Here is a 26,438-nt window from a genome sequence, read left to right on the forward strand (position 1 = left end):
GATTTCCTGCTAAACCGTTCGAGCACCAAAATTCGGACTAGGGCACTTAATTAGCACCTAAATAGCACTAAATTTTTGACCTAGTGCGAACTTGATTTGCGCTGGTGGGGGGTCCAGCTTAATAGAGGTGCTCACTCCGCTCACTTTACGCTCCCTCTCCAATCTTCGCGCCAATTTAATATCCCTAAAGGTTAGTAACTAAAATAATTCTTGTGCTGTTGTTAATTTTTATCTTTTAGTTGGAAAGTTAAGTTATTCTTTTTTGCAAATAATCAACAAATTAACATACTAAGTAGTTAAACATTATTTATAGGTACACATTTTTTGAAATATAGTCTAATCTACAAAGTTGTGTGTGTGCGTGCGTGCGTCCGTGTGCGTACGTGCGTGCGTGCGTGCGTGCGTGCGTGCGTGTGCGTGTGCGTGTGCGTGTGCGTGTGCGTGTGCGTTAGCGTGTGTGCGTGCGTGTGCGTGTGCGTGTGCGTGTGCGTGTACGTTTGCGTGTGCGTGTGCGTGTGCGTGTGCGTGTGCGTGTGCGTGTGCGTGTGCGTGTGCGTGTGCGTGTGCGTGTGCGTGTGCGTGTGCGTGTGTGTGTGTGTGTGTGTGTGTGTGTGTGTGTGTGATCTATTCTTTATCATATTGTTACGCCCGTGCTGAGACGGCCCTTAACTCCGAGCTGAAACGAGCGGTCATTCCGCAGAAGTCGCGAAGCGTTCCCTTGACAACGGGCCGCTGTTTTAACAACGGAACCTTAGAGATTGGAACCTCGGCTTTCAAACTTTTCTGACGTGTTCTCTGGTGTTCCCTTTAATAAAGAGATTCGTTACTTTTCTAATAAACGTGTCGTTATTCCCGCGAGTGCGCGAGTGCGAGTGAGTGCGTATGAGAGCCATTCGAGGGTCCACGGACTCAACGATGGCCCGGGCGCAACATTTTGTACAACTCAAAACCTTTTCTTTATCAGACTTCGGAGAACCGAAAGCAAATTCGAAAACATTTTCTATATTTATCTTTCTTAAGAAAGCTACACCCAGTAAACAATCGTCATCCATTTCTATTACATACATAGGAATTTCCACGGAATACCTTTCCAAGAGAACCTTTGCCATGACCCTAAATTCGATGGGTACTACCCCTTCAGAGGGATATCTAAGAGAATTATCTTTAATTTGAATAATGTGCTTGCCCTCTCTAACCATTCTTCTACTGAGAATCGAAACGTCCGATCCCGTATCTATCTTGAAACAACACTCGTTACCATCCAACTTTTTCTTATAACTAAAATAATTTAAACTTGACTTTATCCGATTAACAAAAAACGTTTGAGAACAATTAACATTCGAGGTAATGTCCACTTCCGTTGTTCTCCCCCCGCCGAGAGCAACTAAACCGTGTTTCCCTTATACTCGGGACAATCGGACCGGAAATGTCCCACCTTTCCACAATGCCAACACTCCTTTGTTTTATTCTAGCCTCCCCGCCTATAACCATTCCCTTTCTTTCCCTTTTCTTCGACTTTCTCATCTCCCTCTCTCTTTTCATTACTCTTCGCGCACCTATCCTTCCCCTTCTCAAATCGCTTTTCGAAATCCTTTCTTCTCTCAAAATTTCCTCCTTGTATAATTTTTACGGCCTTCGCCCTCTCTATGGCCAACTTCAGCGAGATAATCCCTTCTAGTTGAAGAGTCCTTCTAATGAATCCATCCGTAAGAGAAGAAACAAATTAAGCGCGCGCGATCTTGTCTCGAACCGCGTAGGGACACTCGGGGTAGGCTAATCGAGAGAGCCTTTTTAATTCGGAACCGAAAGTAGCGAAATCTTTCTCGAATCTTTGCCTTCTATTCGTAAACTGCGTGTAATAATTTTACGAAAACTGCCCCTCACGAAACGTGATTCTAATTTCGACTTTAGTTCCTCGTATCCCAAATTTTCTAAATCTTCTACCGATTCTAAGACGGAACGCGTTTTCCCCCTTAAGCTCGATGCCAAAACTACGGTTTTGGTCGCATCGTCGCGTCGACGTGTGTGTTCATGAAAGTTGATATTGATTCCGCGCGGTGTTTGTAGAGAGCAAAATGGATTCCCAAGAGATAAAAATTTATTAAAATTACATTGGTATTAATGTAACCTTCAGATATGCTTGTAGTAAAAAAATAGAATAGTTGATGATACATGATATTTCTTCCACATATTTAGCAAATTCGCATTGTACACACCTGCGGAGTGTGTGAGGAGATTTGCGACGAGGTTAAAGGCCATCAGTGCATGGAAGGCTACAACAAAATATACATCGACAAGAATAATTATTTTTATCCCATGTTAGGTATGCAATGTATAATTATTTTTATTATGAAGCTAATTAGACAAATAAAAAAAAATGCATTTTACAGATGACGGGAAAACAATTGTTCGTCGGAGTATGATGCCAAATAATACAGAGAAAATCATATTGGATAATCAGGAAAATGTAAATCCAAATATACGTAAGTAAACAAAACGTTACAAAACTTAGAATATTCAAATATGTCATTAGACTCGTGAAAATGTCAACTAATTAATAAACGGCGATACGAATCAGGCGCGGTACGTGGTGCGCAAGTAAAGAAATGTAAGAAATTGATTGATCTAGAAGTGGAAATCCTCATTCTAGAAGTACAAAAAAGAACTCCTTTATGGGATTTTTCATTACCCCTGGAGCAAAGGAGTCGAGAAACTATGCGGCGCCTCTGGGACGAAGTTTCCATGGAGATGAAAAGGTGAAGAATAAAAATATAAAATTCTCTTCATATTGTTATCTTTCATAAGTGATTTGAGCATTGTCAAATTTTTCATGTTATTTCAAACAATATGCAATTGCAATATATGTGTGTGTGTGTATATATATATATATATATATATATATATATATATATATATATATAATATACATATATGGAGGGATAAAAACCACAGTGGTGTAAGTCAAATTTTTAAAAATATTTCCTCGTGTGCATAGATGTAATCTGTATAATATATAAATTGTATCTATGCACATGAGAAAATATTTTTAAAAATTTGACTTACACCACTGTGGTTTTTACCCCTCCATATATATATATATATTGTAAGATTTAAATAAATGCTGTTGGAGTCGGAGTAGAATGATTATCGTTATAATATTTGTTCTGAGCAAGTTATAAAATGGTTATGAGAGAGAGAGACAAAACGATGCAATGAATATATAAGTTACGATGCAATATAATATCTCGGACGAATGTAACTCTCAATACTGTCTTAACTGTCCTACAATCTTAACTCGTTGGATACGAATGATGCAAACTTTCAACTCTGTCTCGTATTTCGATCACTCGTATAAGTCTCAGTCTCATATCTCGGACGAACGTAACTCTTAACTGATCACTCGCGCGACTCGTTAGCAAAACGCGCGGCGTTACTTGTATTGCTCCGTATTGCTCGACTTGCTCTCTCCGACTAAACGATCGGAGCGGTCGACGCGCACAACGTTCGATACGTGATCCTCGATCGTCGATTACCGACCGGGCACGGAAAATAATCCCACACTTGGCCATTCCTGATAGTACATTCGTTCTCGAATGTCGCCGTTTAGAATCTTCTTCGTCCTCCGGGGAGTCGTCATTCAAAACACTTTTATCTTCATAGAAGTCGTCACGCAGCATCATCTTCTTCTTCATCTTCATCTTCCGAGGAGTCATCACTGTCCTCGTTGATCTACAGCTTCATGAAGTCGGCAGATGTCGTCGTTTGAGCAGGACCCTCGCATTCGCCAATTTTGCGAACAGAGTAGCGTTGATTTCGCATGACTCTAATGACCTCGTACGGTCCCAAATATTTGGCGGCAAATTTCATTCCGGGGCCTTGTTGTGTACACTTAATGCCACGAAATCGCCTTCCCGATAACTGTTGTCTTCTTTTCTTTTCTTGTTGAAAGTTCGTTTGTTCTCTTGTTGTACTTTCGCTATTTTCTCCTTTGCTTCAGAGCGCAGCTCATCTCGGGCGTCTTGAAAAGATTCGATCCATTCCTTTTCTAATATCTCTCGAATCTCCGGATGATCCTTTAGTCGTGGATGCGTTCCAAAAAATACACGAAAAGGAGAAGTGCCAATGCTCTTATGAGGTACAGTGTTCAAGTATTGTTGAGCCACTTCGACATATTTGTACCATTCGCCAGGGTTCGGAGCCGCTAACTTAGTCAATAACGGTATGAGCGTCCTGTTGACCCGCTCCACCTGTCCGTTTCCTCTCGGCACCCCGGTTGTGATCAGCACATGCTCGATATTTTCCATGCGACAATACTCCTTGAATTCGTTCGATGTGAAAGCCGTGCCTCGATCTCGTATTATAAAGTCCTGTGTTTGTCCACGGAGAACCAGATCGCGAAGTCTTCTCACGCTGTCATCCTCTTCTTGCGCCTTCCTAAGTCTCGCTGTCAGCCCCACATCAGATTCGTCAATCAGCAAGCACATGGGCAATGGGCTACGACTGAGTGCATCGACATGCACCATACTTTTCCCGGGACAATGCTTTATGGTGTACTGGAACTCCTCCAAAAGCAGCGCCCATCGTGCGACACGCACGCATAAATCCTTCTTGTTCGTGGTAAGGGTAAAAGCACGACAATCGGTTATTATCTTAAACGCGATGCCCAACAAATAGACGCGGAACCTCTTCAAGGATTTGATGATAGCTAAGACCTCCAACTCATAGCTTGTATATTTAGCCTCAGCGGATGTTGTTTTTCCACTGGCGTAGTAAACGGGATGGAATAAACCATTTTCACTATTTTTCTGAAGCAAGATTGCGCCGTATCCGAGCGCGGAAGCATCTGTATGCAATTCCGTCTCTGCCCCGACTCGGTATAAGTTCAGTACGGGCTTCTCGATCAGCATCGTCTTTAATTGTATAAATGCGTTCCTCTCTGCAGTGCCAAAACAGAACTGCACACCCGTCCTTAAGAGATTCGATAGCGGACGTGCTGTTGCGGCATATCCAGGGATAAACTTCCGAAAGTAGCCGCTCAAGCCCAGGAAACTGTGTACGTGCTTGGTGTTCGTAGGCTCTGGGAATCGTCGTACCGCTTCCGTCTTCCGGTCAGATGGGCGCACTCGTCCTCCTCCGACGATGTGCCCAAGAAACTCCACCTCGGTCTGCAGAAAACAGCATTTCTTCCAATTTATAATAAGTCCGGCATCTCTTGCGACCTCCAGGACCATCCTAAGTCTCTCTATGGCTTCCTCTAGACTTTTTGCGAGAATGATGACGTCGTCGAAGTAGACCCGAATCACGCCTAGCCGTATCAGCTCTTTAAAAATTGAATAGATGTATCTCTGAAACACAGATGGCGAATTACATAGACCAAAAGGAACCCTCAGAAATTCATAATGGCCGTCAGGTACGATAAAAGCCGTGTACTTCCGACTTGATTCGTCCATCTCCACATGGAAAAAGCCATTCTTCAAGTCGAGCGTGCTGAACACTCGAACATCCTGCAAAGAATCTAGCTGATCCTCTATCAATGGTGAAGGAAATCGATCTTTCATGATCTTTTTGTTCACCATCCGATAGTCCACGCATAGCCTCAGTGTTCCATCCTTCTTCCGGACTAGTACTACGGGACTAGCGTAATCCGAAGTTGATGGTTGAATAATTCCCTCCGCAATCCATTCATCAATCTGCGCATTGACCATTTGTTTCTCCGATGGAGATAACCTCTTTGCCGATTGATAAACTGGCTCTTCATCCTTTAAAATAAGCTTCATTTTAATGTTACTTCCGCGTACTTTATTGGGTGTATAGTTTTCAATAAGATCTTGCAGCGCCTTCCGCTGCTCAGCATCTTTCACAGAAGTGAGGTCCACGCACGTCCCTCGACTCTCCTCCTCGGTCACCTCTATTCTGAATACCTCCGGCACGTCCTCGACGTTGTATTACAATCGCAATGGACTGATAGAGATTTTCCCTGCTCTGATGTTGACCTCGACAGCATTCAGGAAATTAGTTCCTATTAACATTTGGTGCTGAAACAAAGTATCCGACACTACTTGTATACGTATAGGATAAGAGTGTCCACCAACAGCGATCTCAGTTTGAAATTCTCCTAGGGTCATGTTATCGTCCGATCCAATGCCACGGAATCGCATTCCTCCCGTCCGAAAACATGGCGAGCCTAGTTTCACGTATTCATCCGCGCGCATCAATGTCAAATCACTCCCGGAATCTATCAAAGCTTTTATTGGTTGTCCCTGTATCAGAACGTCCTTCAGGTATTTCTGATTAACAGAACGCGCCGCGGCGTAATTACTTCTTGTTTCTGTCTTTTTGGGACATTTCGAAGCAATATGTCGGCGTTCATTGCATCCGAAACATTTTACACCCTGCTCTTTAGTTGGACAATTAATTCCTATATGATCTCGCATGCCGCAATTGTGACAACGCACGGTATTTGTTACGCTCTTTTTCTTTTCGCTGTTAGATTTCTCCTTTTTCTCTCCTTTATTTTGATAACCGTTATTCTTATCATGTTTCGCTGAATTCAACGTACCTCGTTCTCGAAGAGTTACCTTTTCGAAGGCTCTCAAAAGCGCATCTACTGTCTCGAATCCTTGTATGCGCGCTTGATTTCGAAGCGCCTCGTCCGGTATACCGTCGACAACATACTCAAGCATCTCATCGTCATCGATTGGAACGCAATTTCCCATGATGACCTTTTCGTGCAAATACTCGCGAAATGACTCATCCTTCTTCCACGTACGCTCCTCAAATCTCTTTCTCCTGGTTACTAAAGTCTGCCGATGCTGAAACATACCCCGTAATTCACCGAGAAGCATGTCATATGGCATCCCCACGTATTCTGGCCTAGAATGAAACCACTCTAACGCTCTACCCTTCAACCGCATGCCGATTAGCAATCTCGCCGAATCATCTTCCAACCGATACGTGGCCTTCAGCAGTCGAACCTGCTTCTCCCATATATCATAGTTCGTTGCTTTACCGTCAAAGTAACTGAGCAAATCCGCGATAGTCACTACGTTTACTTTTGTTTGCACAGTCCCGGTTCGCGTATTGTCATTATTTACAACGCGTTGGCGATATTTGTTACCGCTCGCGCGCTCTGTCCGACTCTGCCGCGCGAGCTCCAATTCGCGTCGCACTAATTCTAACTCGAGCTCCACTAACTCCTTCTCCCTTCGGCACAGTTCAATTTCTCTTTGTTGCATATTAAGCTTTTGTTGCATACCTGACGCGTTTGTTTGTGAAATACCTTCTGCCTCATCACGACGGTCGCCGGATTCGTCACCATCGTCTCGCAACCATTCGCCGTTCGGATCGACCTCTATCAGACGGTTGATCAGATCCGCTTTCGCCCCTGATGTGGAGAGACCATGTTTCTCCAACATCTCTTTGAGCGCAACCACCGTGTATACATTCGGATCCTTCATTGCTTTCGCACACACAGTATATTGTCTAGTCACTCTGCTCAACTATTGTCTTTGCCGCGCCAGTATACACGCACGCACTTTCGTGTTTATGTCACGCTATCACTCTGCCCGAAGCACTGACTGTTCACGTGACACCTCGATTGTTCTGGATCCTTCGTTAAACGGCTCTCGTTCAAATCGCGGCCGAGCCCCCAATTTGTAGGATTTAAATAAATGCTGTTGGAGTCGGAGTAGAATGATTATCGTTATAATATTTATTCTGAGCAAGTTATAAAATGGTTATGAGACAAAACGATGCAATGGATATATAAGTTACGATGCAATATAATATCTCGGACAAATGTAACTCTCAATACTGTCTTAACTGTCCTACAATCTTAACTCGTTGGATACGAAATTATTCAAAGAGAGCTGCATGCCAGCGGTTCCGCAAGGATTGAACCCAAGGAAAAATGGAAGCATTACGACGTGATGAATTTTCTACGTGATTCTTGCCTGATACGACCGTAAAACTTGCTTCCTTCAAATATTAATAAAGTGTTGGTTTTGTTAATTATAATTATTACTATTTCGTTTGTAGAACCCAAACAAATGTCAGTCGGGATTCTGTCTGCGAGGATTCTCGAGAAGACGAAATTATTGTCGATGCAGGTACATCAAACGATGTCGACAGAGATGCTGACGAAGTTTGCAGTCTGGCGTCAGGTATGGGACATTCATAGACTTTCTAATGTAAATAATATTAGATATAATTAGATATAAAAAATGGCCCGATATAATCGTATATAATTATATATAACCACATATAATTATATATAACAAAATTAGGCTTTTTTGGGTTTTATTATATATATATAAAATATTCATTGGGGGGGGGGATTAGATATAATTATATATAATCATATCAATATAATCATATATGTACATATATAATGAGATTATATATATCTAAATATATATAATCATATATGTATAATCAATAAATATTAAAAAAGAATTCTGTTAACTTCGATTAAGGAATAAAGCATTGATAAATTAAGTGTATATTTTTTCAAAAGCTAGAATCAAAAGTGAAATGATCAAGAGACACGGTAGTGTCTCGCGCCAAGTACTCGCGGAGCGAGACGCACCGTGACTCTTTTACGCGAACGCACGAGTTGCGAGTACTCGAGATTTTGAGATCTCAATAACGAGTGAACGGATCAAGTTCTAAGTAGGCTTGATCGATAGCTTGGGTCAATTTACGAATAAAAGTGTTTTTATTTTTCCGCTACGTGCCCTAACGAGCGGAGATATTACGATGCAAAGTCCGAAATGGTAAATTTTACAATTAAGATACGTCATCGTCGTCGTCGTCGCCGTACGGTTGCTTTTTTCCTCGATAGATGGCATTTGAGAACTTGTCGAGCGTTCACCCGGGTCCCCCCCATGACAGTGTTGCTACATTGAAAAGAGACAGCATATACGCGTACGTGTGCGCTCGTCGCTCAGTGCGTTCGCGCGGACAGCGCGCTGTCAGTCAGTCATATAACCTAGAAATACTTATCGCGTTCGCGCGTAAGTCCGTATCTACAATAGCTGTAGTAAGCCTCAAGATGTAAGAAATTGACCAATCACAGTCGATTATTCTTCTCACATTCGCCTGTAATTGGTCAATTTCTTACGGCTTGAGGCTTACTACACCTATTGTAGATACGGACTAACACCGTGGTCTCTCAGTCCGTATCTACAATACGTGTAGTAAGCCTCAAGCCGTAAGAAATTGACCAATTACAGGCGAATGTGAGGAGAATAATCGACTGTGATTGGTCAATTTCTTACATCTTGAGGCTTATTACAGCTATTGTAGATACGGACTCATCGTTAAATATTACTAAGTACGATCGTTTAATTCCGAATTTCGGTCGCGTCGCGCAAGGATCGAAGTGCCACGAAATTAGGATGTGGGTGTCACAAGACAAGAGGCAGAATATCAGCGGGATATGTAGTGATATTCGTGACCGTTTACTATGTTTACGGGAGCGTTATTTCTGTAGTAACTTACAATAGTTGCTTTCCATTTACACTCAAGTGATCTGAGTCACTCAGATATGTATTTTATACTCAGGTAAGATATGACATTTTGTATTTACCTGCTTATTTTGGTGACAAAGCTATCGCATAATAATACAGATCCATAGCCTCACTTTTGATGTGAGTTTATTAGATTCATTAAAGCACATGGTCTCGATTGTGGATAAAAACTCAGTTGAATCTCACTTGCCAGCATGCAAAAAGAACGTGCATTTAACTGAGTTATGACGTCACAAGTGAGAATTATCTGAGTTTTGATGTAAATGGAAAGCAACTATTAATTCACTCATTTAGAGGCAAAGCACATAACATGACGTAGCGATATACGATGGTCGTAGTCCTCGACCTGATAAATTAGGATACGCCAAAAGCTTGTGCGTTACTTACATCCACGACTACGACTGTCATATGTGCTTTGGCCCTTACGTGGAGGAATTATCTTATAAGTTACTACAAAAGTAACGCTCGTGTAAACGTAGTACGTGACAGATAGTATGTGTGTATGTATGTGTGTGTGATCATCAATATATCATATAATATTATATATTAGAAGGTGCATCTAAAATCACACACCTATGCATATGCTGTCTTGTAAATTGCTGTCTTGTAAAAGTTGAAGAGAACGAGAAAGTGATCTGTAGCGCAATTCGTATTGTAGGCAAGTTAAAATATTAATTGAATCAAGTCCATTATATTATTTATGATAGACGTTGATTTTATATCTTAGTGTCTGGAAATATTAATTATTCACGAAAGCAATAACAACAAAATAAATTTTGATAAATTTTATATTCGTATTCAGCTATCTCTAACATTTTAAAAAATAATTAAATTAAATATGTTCTTCTCACACACAAAAAAGATTAGACTCTAAAAGGATTAATTAATATTTAATCTAAATATATCTATCATAATAAAAATTATAATAGCAAAGTTTTTGGAAGTGGTGGACAAACCAGTTTATATTTTTAATGCAAACTTTACCTTAAATTTTTATATTCGTTGTCAGTCATCAAAGGATTTTTTCTGCAAATATTTGAAGACTGGTGGATAATGGATTTTCTCGTGATTGAGCGCATACACGATTCTCTCTATTACCTCGGAAAAAAACCAAGTGGTAGTATCATTAATTTTATCTCACAAAATTGTCTCACAAAAATTGTCTCACAAAATTGTCTGACAAAAATTGTCTCACAAAATTATTAAATTACAAAATTGTTACTTTATTCAATCCAAGTGATATCTATCTCGAAAAAACCTAAATAACAAGTGGTATCTATTTAAAAAAAAATATGTGAAATCTTTTAATACTGCGCCAATTACAAAGAGAGAATATATATATATATATATATATATATATATATATATATTACAGGTATATTACAGGTATATATATATATATATATATACCTTATAACAAAATTATTATTATATCACGAAATTGCGTTACCAAACTCAATCCAAGTGATATATATATTTCAAAAAAATATATGAAATCTTTAAATTACGCCAACTACAAAGAGAATATATATATTGCTTTGAAAAATAATTGTAGTGCAACTACTCTTAAAAAATAAAACAAAATTGTGTTACCTAACTCAACCCAAGTGGTATGTATCTTTGTATTCCTGAGGATCTTTCTATCAACCCAAGTGGTAGTAGTTTTAATTCTCCTTGATAAAATTATAATATTACAAAGAATCATTTAATCATTTTAATCACAAAGAATTAAAGAGGTAACATTATAAAATAAAAATATTTAATTAAAATAAAATAAAAAAATTTTTCTTGTAAAAAACTTGGCGCTGCTTTTTTAAGGTTAAACCAGACAAACTTGCATAGGTGCATAAGCATATGCATAAAGAGATAGATTGGTCTATTTCCTTTTGCACATATATCTGAACCAATCAATTTCTTACGCTTATGTTTATGCGCGATGCAAATTTGTCTGGATAGACTTTAAAAAAGCAGCGCCAAGTTTTTTACAAGAAAAATTTTTTTATTTTATTTTAATTAAATATTTTTATTTTATAATGTTACCTCTTTAATTCTTTGTGATTAAAATGATTAAATGATTCTTTGTAATATTATAATTTTATCAAGGAGAATTAAAACTACTACCACTTGGGTTGATAGAAAGATCCTCAGGAATACAAAGATACATACCACTTGGGTTGAGTTAGGTAACACAATTTTGTTTTATTTTTTAAGAGTAGTTGCACTACAATTATTTTTCAAAGCAATATATATATTCTCTTTGTAGTTGGCGTAATTTAAAGATTTCATATATTTTTTTGAAATATATATATCACTTGGATTGAGTTTGGTAACGCAATTTCGTGATATAATAATAATTTTGTTATAAGGTATATATATATATATATATATATACCTGTAATATACCTGTAATATATATATATATATATATATATATATATATATATATATATATATTCTCTCTTTGTAATTGGCGCAGTATTAAAAGATTTCACATATTTTTTTTTAAATAGATACCACTTGTTATTTAGGTTTTTTCGAGATAGATATCACTTGGATTGAATAAAGTAACAATTTTGTAATTTAATAATTTTGTGAGACAATTTTTGTCAGACAATTTTGTGAGACAATTTTTGTGAGACAATTTTGTGAGATAAAATTAATGATACTACCACTTGGTTTTTTTCCGAGGTAACAACCACGCGTGTACTTGGCGCCCTTTTTTTACCTTTTTTGAAAAAGGTAATTTTGTACTGATATCATGCATTTTGTAGTGTTACGCATCCTCTTCTAACTAGTCTTATAAAGAATATATCTTACAAACAGTATGTACAGATTGTAAAGCTAAAGGTGTTACAGACTATTATTTCTAAGAAAATAGATTTTTTTAAATAACATGTAGACATGATACAAATAAAACAAATTTATTCTTTATGTTTTTTTGTACTTTTAAGTACTCTGCATTTAAAAATAATTTACATTATTTTCATCCATTTGTATCATGTCTATTTGTTATTTTAAAAAATTTGGCAATTATACCGTTCAATAAAGCAAAGTTTCAGCTTTAAGAATCTGTTTTTTGAATTGCAATACGATGATTTTTAAGGAAGTTATGAGCAATCAAAGTCAAAATGCTCATTTCTTATTCAATCCACGATAAAAACTTTCAAAAGTAGAGATTTCAAGCTTTAAAATCCTTTTTTTAAATTTAAATTTTATTCGTTTTTAACAAAGTTACAGCTGCTTGAATTTTGCCTATTTTTAAAGATAAATTTAGTGTTCTTTTAAAATACCTGACACATTGAAGATAATGAAAGTGCTTCTAGCATGCTCGGATTTTAGATTTCGAATATGCAACAAAATCAATATGTAAGTATTTCTTCAGAAAAATGCATCAACATTGGTTAGCGCTTAAACGTTAAATTTTCTTTTCCTGCGTTAAAAACTAAAGCTACGATTTATTTAAACATTATTGGTGCAATAACTAGGTAAAACATCAATTTAAACATACATGTGTAGTTTAGACAGGATATAAATCCAGGTCAGAATTACAAATTTCTTGAATGTACCAGCATTTAATTATACAGTAAATAATAAATTTATTTACAGTTACAATAGATTATACATATTAAATAAAACTTGATTTGGTAAGTATGAAGTAAATAACAATATAATAGTTTTATTAAATGTTTATTTAGCAATTATGTTTTCATGTATGTATAAGAAACGTAGCATATTCACATATTCACTTTGTATGTGTGTGTTCATATGTGTATGGTCAGAGGTACGAATATATAATACTGACGGGTTATATTACTGCTTAAAAATACGGCTTAAAAATAATTATGTTACTGTCTCGGTCTTCTGCCTCGTCTACCCCAATGGTAGTTAGCTGACGACATCTTTCTTCTTGTCGTCGTATCCCCGCGGCTCTGCCTCTTGGTCTTCGAACTGTAAATATGCTCATGTACCATAGCGTTTGGTCCAAAGCGTTTGGTCTGCACTATGCGATCGTGTTCTTCTCTATTACTGACAATGCGATCAAGTGCGATTTTTTGCGCATTTTTATTACAGACGTTCTTCATTACATTAACATAACAAAGTCTATACTTTCAAGGTACATGATGATCGTTTTAAAATGGTGTCTACCTGTGAGATCTTTAAGGATTATGCGCAGTGTTCAAGCTCCCGCACGGAGCACATTAAGCTAAATTAGTCTTCGTTATTTTATTTTTATCTTGCAAATTGTCTTTATTTGTTCTCTCTCTCGCGAGCTTACCGATTATTAATATCGAGTCGCCGCAAGCGCTTGGACACTTCGATAAGATTAAAGCGATCACAGACAGAGGCATTCCGGTAAACGAAACGCCGCGAACACCCCAATAGATACAGAGGCTAATACTTCTTTTCTTTTTTTTTAAGGATTTCTAATGATATCCCCTGGTGGAAATCTTCTCATGGGTAGGCAAAAAAGTCCCAATTCTCCCCATGAGTATCTTCCCTTTTTTGCCTACTTATGAGAAGATTTCCACCAGGGTAATGAAAGATCAATGTGTAATATTGTTTATCGCTGTAGTTTATTTTAATGTGTCTGTTTTGTAATTAATATCTTTATAATGCGTAATTACAAAATAAATTGATAGTGAAGTTACTAATTAAAATATAAAGAATTATAATTTTGCCTACCCTTTTTGCCTACCCATGAGAAGATTTCCACCAGGGTCCGTACCGCACGTAGGGCGTTCCCGTCGTTGCAAAACCGTTTCACGACTCGGAGGCTGCAAATGTAGCGAGTCGAGTTTGTAACGCAAGCTCCGTGTCCCAATTCGTTCTAGATGCGCTCCTCTCTACCTTATGTAATACATTACTCGCGTAAAGTATCGCGCAATTGTAATTGTACGTTATAATATGTAGTACAAATAGAGAATATACCGCGCGCGCGTGATGTAAAATTGTAAGAGTAGACCTAAACGGTAGTAAAATCGTAAAACGTAAATATCGTAGAAAAGTTTCGCGAAAAAGCAAAGGCTCGTTCCAAAACAATAGCGGAAGGCTTATGAAATAGAATAAGAAAGCATTTATACTTCTAGTAGACCGTCGTGTTATAGTTCTGAAGGCACTGTTCAAAAGTTTATTACATTTCTTGGAATAACGGGTCTTCGCAAAACACCTCTTCGAATGGTGCGACAAGGAGAGTCGTTATAAACATCGACATGACCATTGCACACGCCTCCTTCGGTCTATATCACAAAATTCAAAATAGAGTAGTCTCAACTTGACAGCCTGTGCCACAATGTCAATGCCATATTTGTCGGGTCTGTGATCGCTTAGGAATTATCGTGAGCTAGCAAAAATCGATGGTCAGAATTCAGGCTTATGATACGCAATGGCCGGTGCATTTCCATTAATTATGTCATATCAATATCGTATCATTATATTACACAAACGCTTATTAATTTAGAGGCACATTGCTAAGGGTCTCGGTTTTTTTTCTTTTCAAGTTGCTCCCTACATTAATGAACTTATGACAATTAGCTAATTACGATTATTCAATACGTCAGCGATTTGGCATATATGTATATATATATATATATATATATATATATATATATATAGAAGAGAGAAGTGTGTGTGACGAACGAACGGTGGATATCTTTCTTGAAAAAAACATTAATGTGTGTCAAGGTAGTTTAAAGACAATATTTGAGCTCGGAATTTCTTAAAATTAAGCGTAAAAAAATGCCATGTGCATAAAAATAATAAGACAACTCTCTACAGATGCTATAACGATCCCGCTATCGGATTTCCTTACCTAAGCAGGAAAACTTTGGCTACTGCTACACGCTATTTGTACTTCGGCGAAAAAGAGCCGAATTTACGATTCTTGCTAAGAACACCGATTGCGCATTTAGAAGAAAAAAGAACGGTACGCAGCACACACAGTACCTAAACCAGCAACAGATCATTTATATGTTCAGGAAGACCTTAACAGTACTATATATGCTCACGCTTTAATAAATCTGAATTCTACGCACAACGATTGTAATGTCAGAGAAGCATTTACTGTACTCAGAGAGTGTACTTTTTGCCGGAATGTTTAAACGTGATATTTCTTTTCTTTTTATATTCACACACAGCACTGGACTATTTGCGTTATTCGCGCTCATAAATTATTTAAAAGCTCTTAGTCTTTTGAACATTAAAGTCCAGAATGCTGCTCTGAGATATGAATGCTCTACAGAATGTACATAGTAGACAGCAAAAGCGTCTATACCACAGAATGTTCACATTTGCTCTGATGCAAAATATCGTTTTCTTTTTTTTTCTCGAGCTACAAAAATCAGGCTGATGCAATGGCAGATACTATGTAGATATATAAAAGTTAGCTTTACAACATGTAATTAACTTTACAACATGTAAAACCTGATAAAGTTCTTAAAAAATCTAAAGAACATTCCCTGAATAAGATCAATCACACGACAATTCAGTCCTCTCTAAGTATCGTACTTTGATCGTAGAACGCATCAAATAATTTCTTTTAAGGGAATCAAAATTTTCTAAAGTAATATGTATATAATCAATGATATATTCTCATGAATGTGTGGGTCCGTCATGGTACCAGCCTGGATCCGGCCAATCAAATCATGTGATTCCGTAGAGTCTAGACACAGACATTTCTCTTCCGCATTCGTACAGATGAGCCACTTAAGATAGATCACAAAAAGTACGGAGTGGGCATTAGAGGTGGGATTACTCTCTCGGAATCAGGCACTGCCTGGAACAGCACTGGTGATCTCTGATCCACTGTCGTGAACTGCATGATACTAGCTATGTTACCACATCGATAACAATAATTTGGGACCGACCACACTGTGACGAGTTTGTCATTAAACATGTACCTATAACCTGCATGATAAAAATATGCGTCATCAATACATACTTCCGAGATATTTAAAAAAATCTGCGACAAAAATATTTGAGCAAAGACATACCTACCTGAACTAATTGGTGCGCCCTACAGATGAGTTTAAGATCATTCACTTCCATGAACATGTAAGTCACTTTGCTGCCAAACAGCCAGCCTGCACCACGCGGACTTACTGTCCATGTTTCTACATCTTCTGGATCGGACCAGACCAAATCACAGAAAGCACCTGTAATATGGCAATTAAGCAACGATATTTTATTATTATTGTATTATTATTGTACAATAACAGTAAATATCCAGTCATGTAACTTTTAATTATTATGTAACTTTTGCAATGACATATCACTTTATACAATTAATACCTTTGTGTGGAATCTCTTGATTTCTTTCAATCGTTCTAATTTGATCTAGTGTTCTAATAGCTGGAGACAATCCACCGTGTACACAAAGAACCTGTTCATCAATTAACTAAAACAGAATTTTATTCGAGCGTAATCAAAAGTGGAGTTATACCCTACAACAGTACTTCCACGCATTAGCATTGCCGTACTTGTTTTGGCATTCATCTAGAACAGAAAATGAAGAGACCAATGAAATCAAAGCTTTATTATACACAAATAAAAAAAGCCCAGAAAAGAAAGTATCGTTGCGCACTTACCGTAAAATCCAAATAAACGTGCGTGATTTGTCTAGTTTCGTGATTACCGCGTAGTAACGTTATCCTGTCGGACCATTTAGCTTTAAGTGTGAGCAGACGAGTAAACGTTTCTAAGCTAGCCCCGATCGACAAAATCTCCCAGGAATATGTAATTTGTATCTGGCACGGGGCCACCGTTACGAAACAGTTCCTCTAAATCATAGAACTGTAACAGCACAAAAACATGAACAATCTGATGTATATTAATATCACGATTGTGTACAAATAACTATACAGCTACAGAATATTAAAATCGAAAAGTTGTGAGGCAATAGATAATGGAAGACTAATATTGTTCCGACGCTAATTCGGAAGATTAAAATCCGCTAAAACTTTACGTCGATCCCGTAGCGGTGAGCAAGGATGCTCCGACTTTGAGGTTAGTACAACATTCATCGCACGATACTGTTATAATTGCAAATCGGAAACGTACCTCGAGTCCAGCTCTTCTGCGATCAACGAAGTCGGGATCGAACGTGTCAGTCGTCACTTTCTGCCAAGCGTAGAGAACCTTCTTTTCCGGCAGCGGTGGTAACACGATGTAGGGATACGAAATCTCCAGATAAGCACGAAGCAATTCAAATTCAGTATATCGCCGGCACGATTACGGTGTTACTACCGTTTCGCGTACGCGCGTATGCGCGCGTTGTCGCACCTTACCTCGCGACAGCGTGCGGCTCGTGCAAACGTTAACGTGCGGCCGCAATCGCGCCTCGTGTGAACAGGCTCCTTGATCTCAGTATCAGCTCCCTGCTCCCTGCCGTCAACTCCTTGATTGATTGATCTCAGTATCAGTTCCCTGCCGTCAATATATAATAATATAGTATAGGTTAACCTGTATGTAAACACTCGCGTAAACGTAGTAAACAGTAAAATAAGTAACAGTAATATATAGAATAGGAGATAATTACATAATAAAACAATTACCTTGAATTAATCGTCGCGTCGCGTAAAGAGTCACGGTCGGTCTCGCTCCGCGCGTACTACCGTGTCTCTCGACGAGATAGGTTAACTGATGAACTGACTGACAGCGCGCTAAACGCACTGTCTGCACTGTACTGCACTGCGCTGCGATATAATTGATGAACTGACTGACAGCGCGCTAAACGCACTGTCTGCACTGCACTGCACTGCGCTGCGATACTAACGCCGTTAGCCGCCAGTGTCGAAAAAGTGAAAGTGACATTTTTCTGTTATATATATGTTATATTGAGATGAGAGCGGTCGACGTAGAAGAAAGTATCTTAAAATAAAATTTTCAACATTTGGACTTTGCGTCGCAATATCTCCGCTCGTAGGGCACGTAGCGGAATATTATAACAGAAACCCCCCCCTAATTCGACCCCAAGCTATCGATCAAGCCTACTTAGAACTTGATCCGTTCACTCGTTATCGAGATCTCAACATCTCGTATACTCGCAACCCGTCGCGTCGCGTAAAAGAGTCACGGTCGGTCTCGCTCCGCGTATACTTGGCGCGAGACACTGCCGTGTCTCTTGATTTAGATACTAACTTTTTGAATTCTTACACTAAGACTTTACTTTGGAGTATGGCAAACTCTTTGGTAATGAAGTTCTTAACAAGGTAAGATTTAAGATTATGCAATATAATTATAATTAAATTATCGTTTGGGAATATTATACATAACATTGACATAATTATTTTTTAAGGCAATTATGAAGGAGAGGAACTTTCTTACCGATTTAACTGAAACTTCACAATTTTGTATATTTTGGTGCGTACAACATAAATTTGTAAGAGGGAGGGGGAGAGAGAGAGAGAGAGAGATTGATTGATTGATTAGATTTATTATGCCCAAGCAAAGGCTAAAGGGCAAAAAAGTAATATAGCAGTTACAATAAAATAATACTATAGCAATTACAATAATATAGCAGTTACAAGATAAAGTGTAAGTGGGAGATAAGTGGAAGAGAGAGATTGATTGATTGATTTATTTATTAATATGCCATAGTCAGGACTTTAGGCAAATCATGAAATAACAAATACATAAGTATGTAAACAAAATATAAACAAATATATAAACTAAATATAAAGACCAAAAATAAAAAATCGGAAGCTCAGAAATAGGTACGAGACTCAGTTACATTGCTAACGATAAGCGTACACCATCGGCAGAGGACGCTAAGTCATAAAGAAGGAAAAAATAATCTCTGCTGCTCGCCCTCCGCGAAGGATGCCGCAAGGAAGCAATAGATGTATACCAATCATTAATCACGCAAAACAACGCTAGAACAATAACATGAGAACTTAAGACTAGTTTAAATTATCGAAGTTTACAGCAATATCACTGAGACACGGCGCACAGCTCAAGCGAGAAAAGATGGTCATAAAGCTTTCTTTTAAATTCAGAAACGGACGATGCAGACACAACGTCAATAGGAAGCGAGTTCCATAAATAGATTCCCGCAAGGTGGAAGGACCTATGATAGGTCTCTGTTCTATGTGTGGGAATTTGGAAAGTGTGTGGTAGAGCCAGTCGAGACGAACGTCTAACTGAGGGATCAGGTTCGATAAAGATTTCGGAGAGATAACAAGGAGACATATCGTGGGATATCTTGAACATTTGTATTCCTAGAAAGTATAGACGTCTGTTTTTAACAGACAACCACCCGAGTTGATAACGGTAGGGTGTGATGTGTTCGTCGCGCCTTAAGTTGAAAATAAATCGAATCGCACAATTTATGAGTCTCTGTAATTTGGTGTTGAGTTCATCAGTGACATCATTATAAACGAGAGAACAGTAGTCTAACAGAGGCCAAATCAATGCGGACACTAGTTTTACGCGTAATTGAAATGATAAAGAATTTTTATGAAATTTTAGCTTATGCAGCGTAAAGTGTACCTTCCTTGAAATATGGGAGACATGGCTTTCCCAAGCTAGATCAGACCTTATGATGACTCCCAAATTACGCGCCTCAGCAACGAACGGAATGGAGGTTCCATTCACAGAAATAAGTGGTAGGTCATTAAGATTTATATACTTAACTTTGCGCCTGCTACCGAATATGAGAACTTTAGATTTTTTTTAGGTTGAGAGACAATCCATTAGTGGTCGCAAATTCCGAGATTACGCCCACATCGTGTGCCACTAGCTGTAAGGCGACATTTAATTGACTTAAGAGGCACTTGCGATAAATTTGAGTATCATCAGCAAATATCATACGCTGAGTAAACCGGAGAAAAGCACCGATGTCATTGATGAATAGGGAAAAAAGGAGCGGTCCCAAAACAGATCCCTGCGGAACACCAGAAGAGACAGACAGCCAATCAGAGAACTCACCGTCCAGATCGACAACTGCTTGAGAGCGACCCGTGAGGTACGAGAAAATTAATTTAAGGGCCAGATCAGAAAACCCTAATTTCCTCAGTTTAGTCAGCAGCAAAAAATGGCAGACAGTATCAAAAGCTTTGCTGAAATCAAAAAGGACGAGAATCAGTACCTCACCAACGTCAACTCCGCTCGTAATATCGTGAAATATTCGTAGAAGGGCAGACTGGGTAGAGTAACCCTTGCGGTAACCAGATTGCCGATCATCGAGAATATGTTGGGAATTAATAAAGTCCACGATTTGACTGTGTAAGATTTTTTCAAACAGTTTGGAGAGCTTACACAGATTGGCTATAGGTCTCGTATCCGAAGGGGAGGTGGGTGACTTGACTTTCGACAGTGGGCGCAATATGGCACGTTTCCAAGGAGATGGGAAATAGCCTAGATTGAGACAACAGTTGAAAAACGTTGTTAGGAGATTACCAACATGGGGCAAGGCCAAGGCAATGGCGTACAGTGGTAACTGATCGCATCCAGATGCAAACGAGGCAGAAGATGAAGGAACCATTAAGGAGCGTAGTTTATCGTACGTTATTTGAGAAAAACTAAAAAAAGGTTTGTCGGGCACTATGGATTGAATGATGTTGGAAAATTGTGATTGTGAACAGGAAGGATAACAATTGGAGATAGAGGCATAATGGGCGTTCAAAAGATCATGTGAAAAGAAGTTCAGGGGAGAAGAAAGAGGTGATTCGATAAGACCAAGACTGGCAAGCTCACGCCATATCCTGGCAGGATCGGAAATTGAGCTCAATTTCTCCATGTTAAACTGCTCTCTAGCCCTTCTTATGTCAAGCGTGAGATTGTTCCTGAAGTGCCTGTAGATTTGAAAATCGAGAACGTTGCCAGATCTTCGCGCAGCACTATAAAGCTGATTGCGATGCCGAATTCTGCGAGTGAGAGCAACAGTTAGCCAAGGCGCTGACGGACGGGTTACGCGAAAAGTGCGGATAGGAGCATGTAGATCCAAGCTAGCAGTGATGTCTTTGGTAATGGTATTCAGGAAATCATCAATGTCCGACTCATCGAGATTCATTTGGCTAAAATCGTGAGCGAAAGATAAAGACAACTTAGAAGTAAGAGTTTGAATGAACCGCTGCTCATCAAATTCTTTGTAGCAACGCCGAACTAAAGTTCGATTAGTAAAAGACGGAACTTTAAACGAATAGGTCAACTTAATAAGATCATGACCGTTGATGAAAGGAGCATCAGACTTATGAAATAATAAAACTTTGTCCATGTTGTCAACCATATAAACGTCAAGCCATGAATCAGAAGAGCCAGTGTGAAAAGTCGATTGCGACTCGACAATATTGAGCGACAATTGTGAAGCCATGTCCCTCAGGTGCTTAGATTCGTATGAAGAAGTGAGGAGATTGCAATTCAAGTCACCGGTGATGATAATGTTTTTATAACTATGTGAGACTCTAGTAAGTACGTCCACATATTCGCTAAAATTTCTTCCCCTCGGTCTACGGTACATAGACGGAAGTAAGAGAGGCTCCTGAGTGCCATCACGAATGTCGAGAACGAGGTATTCCGGTGAATTCGAGAAGGCAGAAGGCGAAGACGCCAGGACACGCGCCTTCAGCGAATCGTGTATATAACAAGCTACGCCACCTCCCTGCCTGCCCTCCCTATCTGAGCGTAACAAATAGTAACCTGCAATCTTCACTAAGTCATCAGAAATATGTGAGTGAAGCCAAGTCTCGGAAATTAAGATAATATGAAAAAAATTAGACGCAAAGAAGGCCTGAATTGACTCGAGATGGGCAGGAAGAGAGTTGGCATTAAAGTGAGCAATCCTGAGACGATCACGCGAATCAGCAGGAACACGGCGCACGTCCGCCACAGCAGGTCACTGGAGCTTCGCAAAGTCAGCCTCCGAGGTTATTAATATAGGCGGCTGCCCTTGGTCCCTGCGTACAAAAATCTGACCATCCCTGCTCCACACATACTTGAAGGAAGACTGTCTCGCCCTAACTTTAGTTTGACGCAACAGATCATAAGTGCTGACAGAAAGTAGCTCGTTCACGTAGATGTTACCAGGGATATTACCCGTGAAAACATCACCAACCGCAAGTCGGCGTTTACCGCGCATAACCTTAAGAATATGATCGCGAATCTCACGCGACTTGAGTGCGACTATGACTGATCTTCTCCGACCGGCGGTGCCGGTTTGAAGATCGTTGGCGGAAACGGAACCCGACGCTACATCGCGCGCCACGGACGCATTACGCCCCGCAACATCGCGGGTCTCGAGAACGTCGGAAGTCAGCTGAGGAATTTCAAGCGCACGGAAAACACTCGCGACTATCTCACCAGATGTATCAGTGAAAGAAGATGGGATACCAGAGATTATAATATCCGACGTTCGAGGGACCCGCGACGCAGCAGACAACGCATTCCCACTCTCATCGCGGGCACGCGGGACCGACTGAGCGGTCTTTAAAGCCTGGACATCACGTGCCAGAGCAGAGCTTTCCTGTTCAAGTTTGTCAATGCGCAGAGTATTCTGAGCCACTGTGTCCGCGATGAGACTAAGATTGCTAAGCTTGTCATTAATCTCCTTAATCGCTCGCCGCTGCTCATCGACAAAAGCGGAGAGTCTCGCATCCGAATCACTCAATCTGTCACACAGCTTTTGCAACAGCACATTGGTTGTGACATGCTCCTGCGACTGCGTCTGCATCTGAGTACATGATAGCCCCTTTGAAAAGTCGAAAGAATGCGTGCCTGCCTCAATCGTCGGTGTAAGAGGTGTAAGAGGTGCGTCCAATGAAGCCGCCAAAGATTTGCAGCAAGTGTCTGCATATTTAGTTGCGGCATAAGGCTTGACACAACCAGGATGGAACACTCTCTTACACCCGTCGCACTCGAGCGACTGATTCGCAATTGGCTTCTTGCACCTGGTGCACGCACGCGACTCCATGTATTATCGGTAATAGTCACTTGTCTCTCAGCACTATTAAAGAAATGAAATGTAGCTAACACGTAAGTAGTTGTTCAAGATCGCCGTAGATTTAGCAATAAAATCGATCGTAATGTCATTCAAATAGCAGTACAGCATCCGTACACACAAAGCAGACAGTCCAGCAAAACGTGTTTTCAGCGAAAAGTAAACACACGCACATACACACTAGAGGTCTTCTTCGACACGCCGCATGCCACTCGATCCAGCAGTATTACATGCGCACCAGCTCGGAGTAAACAGTAGAGCCAACGGCATATGCCGTCGCTGAGTACGCGAGGATCGCGACGGTGTCACTCAACGCAATATTACCAGAAGATCACCACTGGTGTCACGCAACGACCAATCAGACGAGATCAAGGCAGTTCATGCAGATTACAGCAGGCGCCACTCAGACAGCCTCGCGCACACATCTGACCCAATATCGGACCCAATAAAACGGAGAGAAAGAGAGAGAGAGAGAGAGAGAGAGAGAGGGGAGAGAGAGAGAGAGAGAGAGAGAGAGAGGGGAGAGAGAGAGAGAGAGAGAGAGAGAGAGAGAGAGAGAGAGAGAGAGAGAGAGAGAGAGAGAGAGAGAGAGAGAGAGAGAGAGAGAGAGAGAGAGAGAGAGAGAGAGAGAGAGAGAGAGAGAGAGAGAGAGAGAGAGAGAGAGAGAGAGAGAGAGAGAGAGAGAGAGAGAGAGAGAGAGAGAGAGCTAAAACTGTGGCTTTTAATTTTAGGAAAAACGTTATTAAGTACTAAAATTGACTGTTGCGTGGTTAGAATGTCTGTTATACCAATATGATGTAGACGCATAAAATTACATGGAACTACAGTACTAGTACAGTATAACAGCAACCTCTCAAAATACCCAGGTAGCACACATGGTCTTTTTGACGTCAATTTAGGGTCATTTTTCGTCCAACACGTCATATGTCATTTATATGACGTGTATTTGACGTCCTATTGTGGACGAAATTATGACGTTATGAAAAGGACGTGAATTAGACGTCTTTTTAAGGTCAAATTTAGTACATTATAATTCTATGTTTATATTTTTTAAGTTTTTCTTAATTAATTAATTAAAACAGACGTTTATATATAGAATAGAATAATGTAAGTAAAAAGTAGAAAAAGCAATGAAAAATAGTTATTGCTTTACTTTCTTTAAAATTTGTTAGAAAGGTATATTTTTTCTTATTTCTTTTTAATTGCTACGTTTGCAAATCATCAAAGCGCATAGAAGTATTTTCATACATAGCGGTATTGACGGAGCTCTACCATACGCCCGCCCGGCCCGCCACGCCGTACGTAACAAACGAACGATCGTCGCGCGGCGGCAGTGGGACCAGCGGGACACGGCTTGCAGCTCGCACGGCGCGGACGCGGACGCGGACGAACGCGGGATTCGCGGCAATACGTGGAAGACCCGTGCGCGAACGTGGTACGTTGTCTCTTCCCCTGTGTACCCCCTGTGCAACACGCGGAATCGTCTTTGTTGAGTGAACGAGGGAGCGCGAGCGTGCGTGCGTGCGCGAGTGCGAGTGCGTTCGTTCATTCCTGCCTGCCTGCTCAAGTGCTCGCTCTATCGTCATCGTCATTGTCATCGTCATCGCCATCGTCCCTGCCAGCCCCGGATCGGCCGGATTGCTACCGATCACGCACGGCGCCCACGATCCGGACGCGTGATCGCCGTACGTAACAAAAGAACGATCGTCGCGCGGCTGCAGTGGGACCAGCGGGACACGGTTCGCAGCTCGCACGGCGCGGACGCGGACGCGAACGAACGCGGGATTCGCGGCAATACGTGGAAGACCCGTGCGCGAACGTGGTACGTTGTCTCTTCCCCTGTGTACCCCCTGTGCAACACGCGGAATCGTCTTCGTTGAGTGAACGAGGGAGCGCGAGCGTGCGTGCGTGCGCGAGTGCGAGTGCGTTCGTTCATTCCTGCCTGCCTGCTCAAGTGCTCGCTCTATCGTCATCGTCATTGTCATCGTCATCGCCATCGTCCCTGCCAGCCCCGGATCGGCCGGATTGCTACCGATTACGCACGGCGCCCACGATCCGGACGCGTGATCGCCGTACGTAACAAAAGAACGATCGTCGCGCGGCTGCAGTGGGACCAGCGGGACACGGCTCGCAGCTCGCACGGCGCGGACGCGGACGCAAACGAACGCGGGATTCGCGGCAATACGTGGAAGACCCGTGCGCGAACGTGGTACCTTGTCCCTTCCCCTGTGTACCCCTGTGCAACACGCGGAATCGTCTTCGTTGATCAGTGAACGAGGGAGCGCGAGCGTGCGTGCGTGCGCGAGTGCGAGTGCGTTCGTTCATTCCTGCCTGCCTGCTCGAGTGCTCGCTCTATCGTCATCGTCATTGTCATCGTCATCGCCATCGTCCCTGCCAGCCCCGGATCGGCCGAATCGCTACCGATCACGCACGGCGCCCACGATCCGGACGTGTGATTGCCGCGACTAAAGTTTTTAATATATTTGGTGTACGGGGTGTACCTCTTGTAAGTACATAAGAAGATAAAAAGAAAATAATATATTAGCAAAAAGCTTTGGTAAATGTAGTAGAGCTCGGAAAAAGAACCGGGTACCCGGGTACCCGCTGCCCGCTCGCTCGTTACTCGTTGTATACGGATGGTAGCAGGATTCTGTAACTCCTTAACGACAGTTTCGGTATCGTTGCGCAGGTATTATACATGGTAAAAGAGCTGCCCAACGATACCGAAACTGTCGTTAAGGAGTTACAGAATCGCGCTACTGGACCGGTTCCGTATACACAACGGGTAATGGGCGAGTGGGCGGGTACCCGATTATGTCAAGTTATAAAATATAGTACACTTTTTTTTCAAGCTTACCTATTTTTTTTACATGTGAAGTATACAGTTAATAAGATTAAGTTCTTCATCAATTGTTATTAAGGATTTGTTGCTTATTAACCTTATTAATTTTACAGACAAAATAATAAAAAAAATAAGT

The 26,438-nt window shown here is 40.5% G+C and overlaps 1 protein-coding gene and 1 long non-coding RNA gene across 5 annotated transcripts; both read right to left on the minus strand.

Annotated features, from left to right (window-relative positions):
* Positions 1–13,201: 13,201 nt before the first annotated feature.
* Positions 13,202–18,644, minus strand: LOC139783360 (uncharacterized). 4 transcript variants are annotated; one of them, XR_011721237.1, is made up of 7 exons: positions 18,080–18,644; positions 17,586–17,951; positions 17,114–17,318; positions 16,818–17,021; positions 16,524–16,681; positions 14,214–16,433; positions 13,202–13,478 (listed from the first exon to the last, which is right to left on the minus strand). It is a non-coding gene; the product is annotated as an uncharacterized lncRNA (long non-coding RNA). The 4 variants fall into 4 exon arrangements; XR_011721235.1 differs by lacking the exon at positions 13,202–13,478 and having other exon boundaries at positions 13,574–16,433; positions 17,586–17,708; positions 17,813–17,951; positions 18,080–18,637; XR_011721236.1 differs by lacking the exon at positions 13,202–13,478 and having other exon boundaries at positions 13,574–16,433; positions 16,520–16,681; positions 18,080–18,639.
* Positions 18,645–20,187: 1,543 nt separating this feature from the next.
* LOC139783365 (uncharacterized) lies at positions 20,188–21,837 on the minus strand. Its single transcript, XM_071722517.1, has one exon. The coding sequence runs from the start codon at positions 21,835–21,837 to the stop codon at positions 20,188–20,190; it is 1,650 nt and encodes a 549-aa protein (XP_071578618.1).
* Between the last annotated feature and the right edge of the window lie 4,601 nt (positions 21,838–26,438).

The sequence above is a fragment of the Temnothorax nylanderi genome, unplaced genomic scaffold (assembly GCF_030848795.1).
Source record: "Temnothorax nylanderi isolate EJ_2023f unplaced genomic scaffold, tnyl_v1.0 TNYL_tig0493_pilon, whole genome shotgun sequence".
NCBI lineage: Eukaryota > Metazoa > Arthropoda > Insecta > Hymenoptera > Formicidae > Temnothorax > Temnothorax nylanderi.

Coding starts and splice junctions, on each gene's coding strand:
- LOC139783365 (XM_071722517.1), bottom strand. CDS start 21,837: ATGGCTTCACAATTGTCGCTCAATATTGTCGAGTCGCAATCGACTTTT.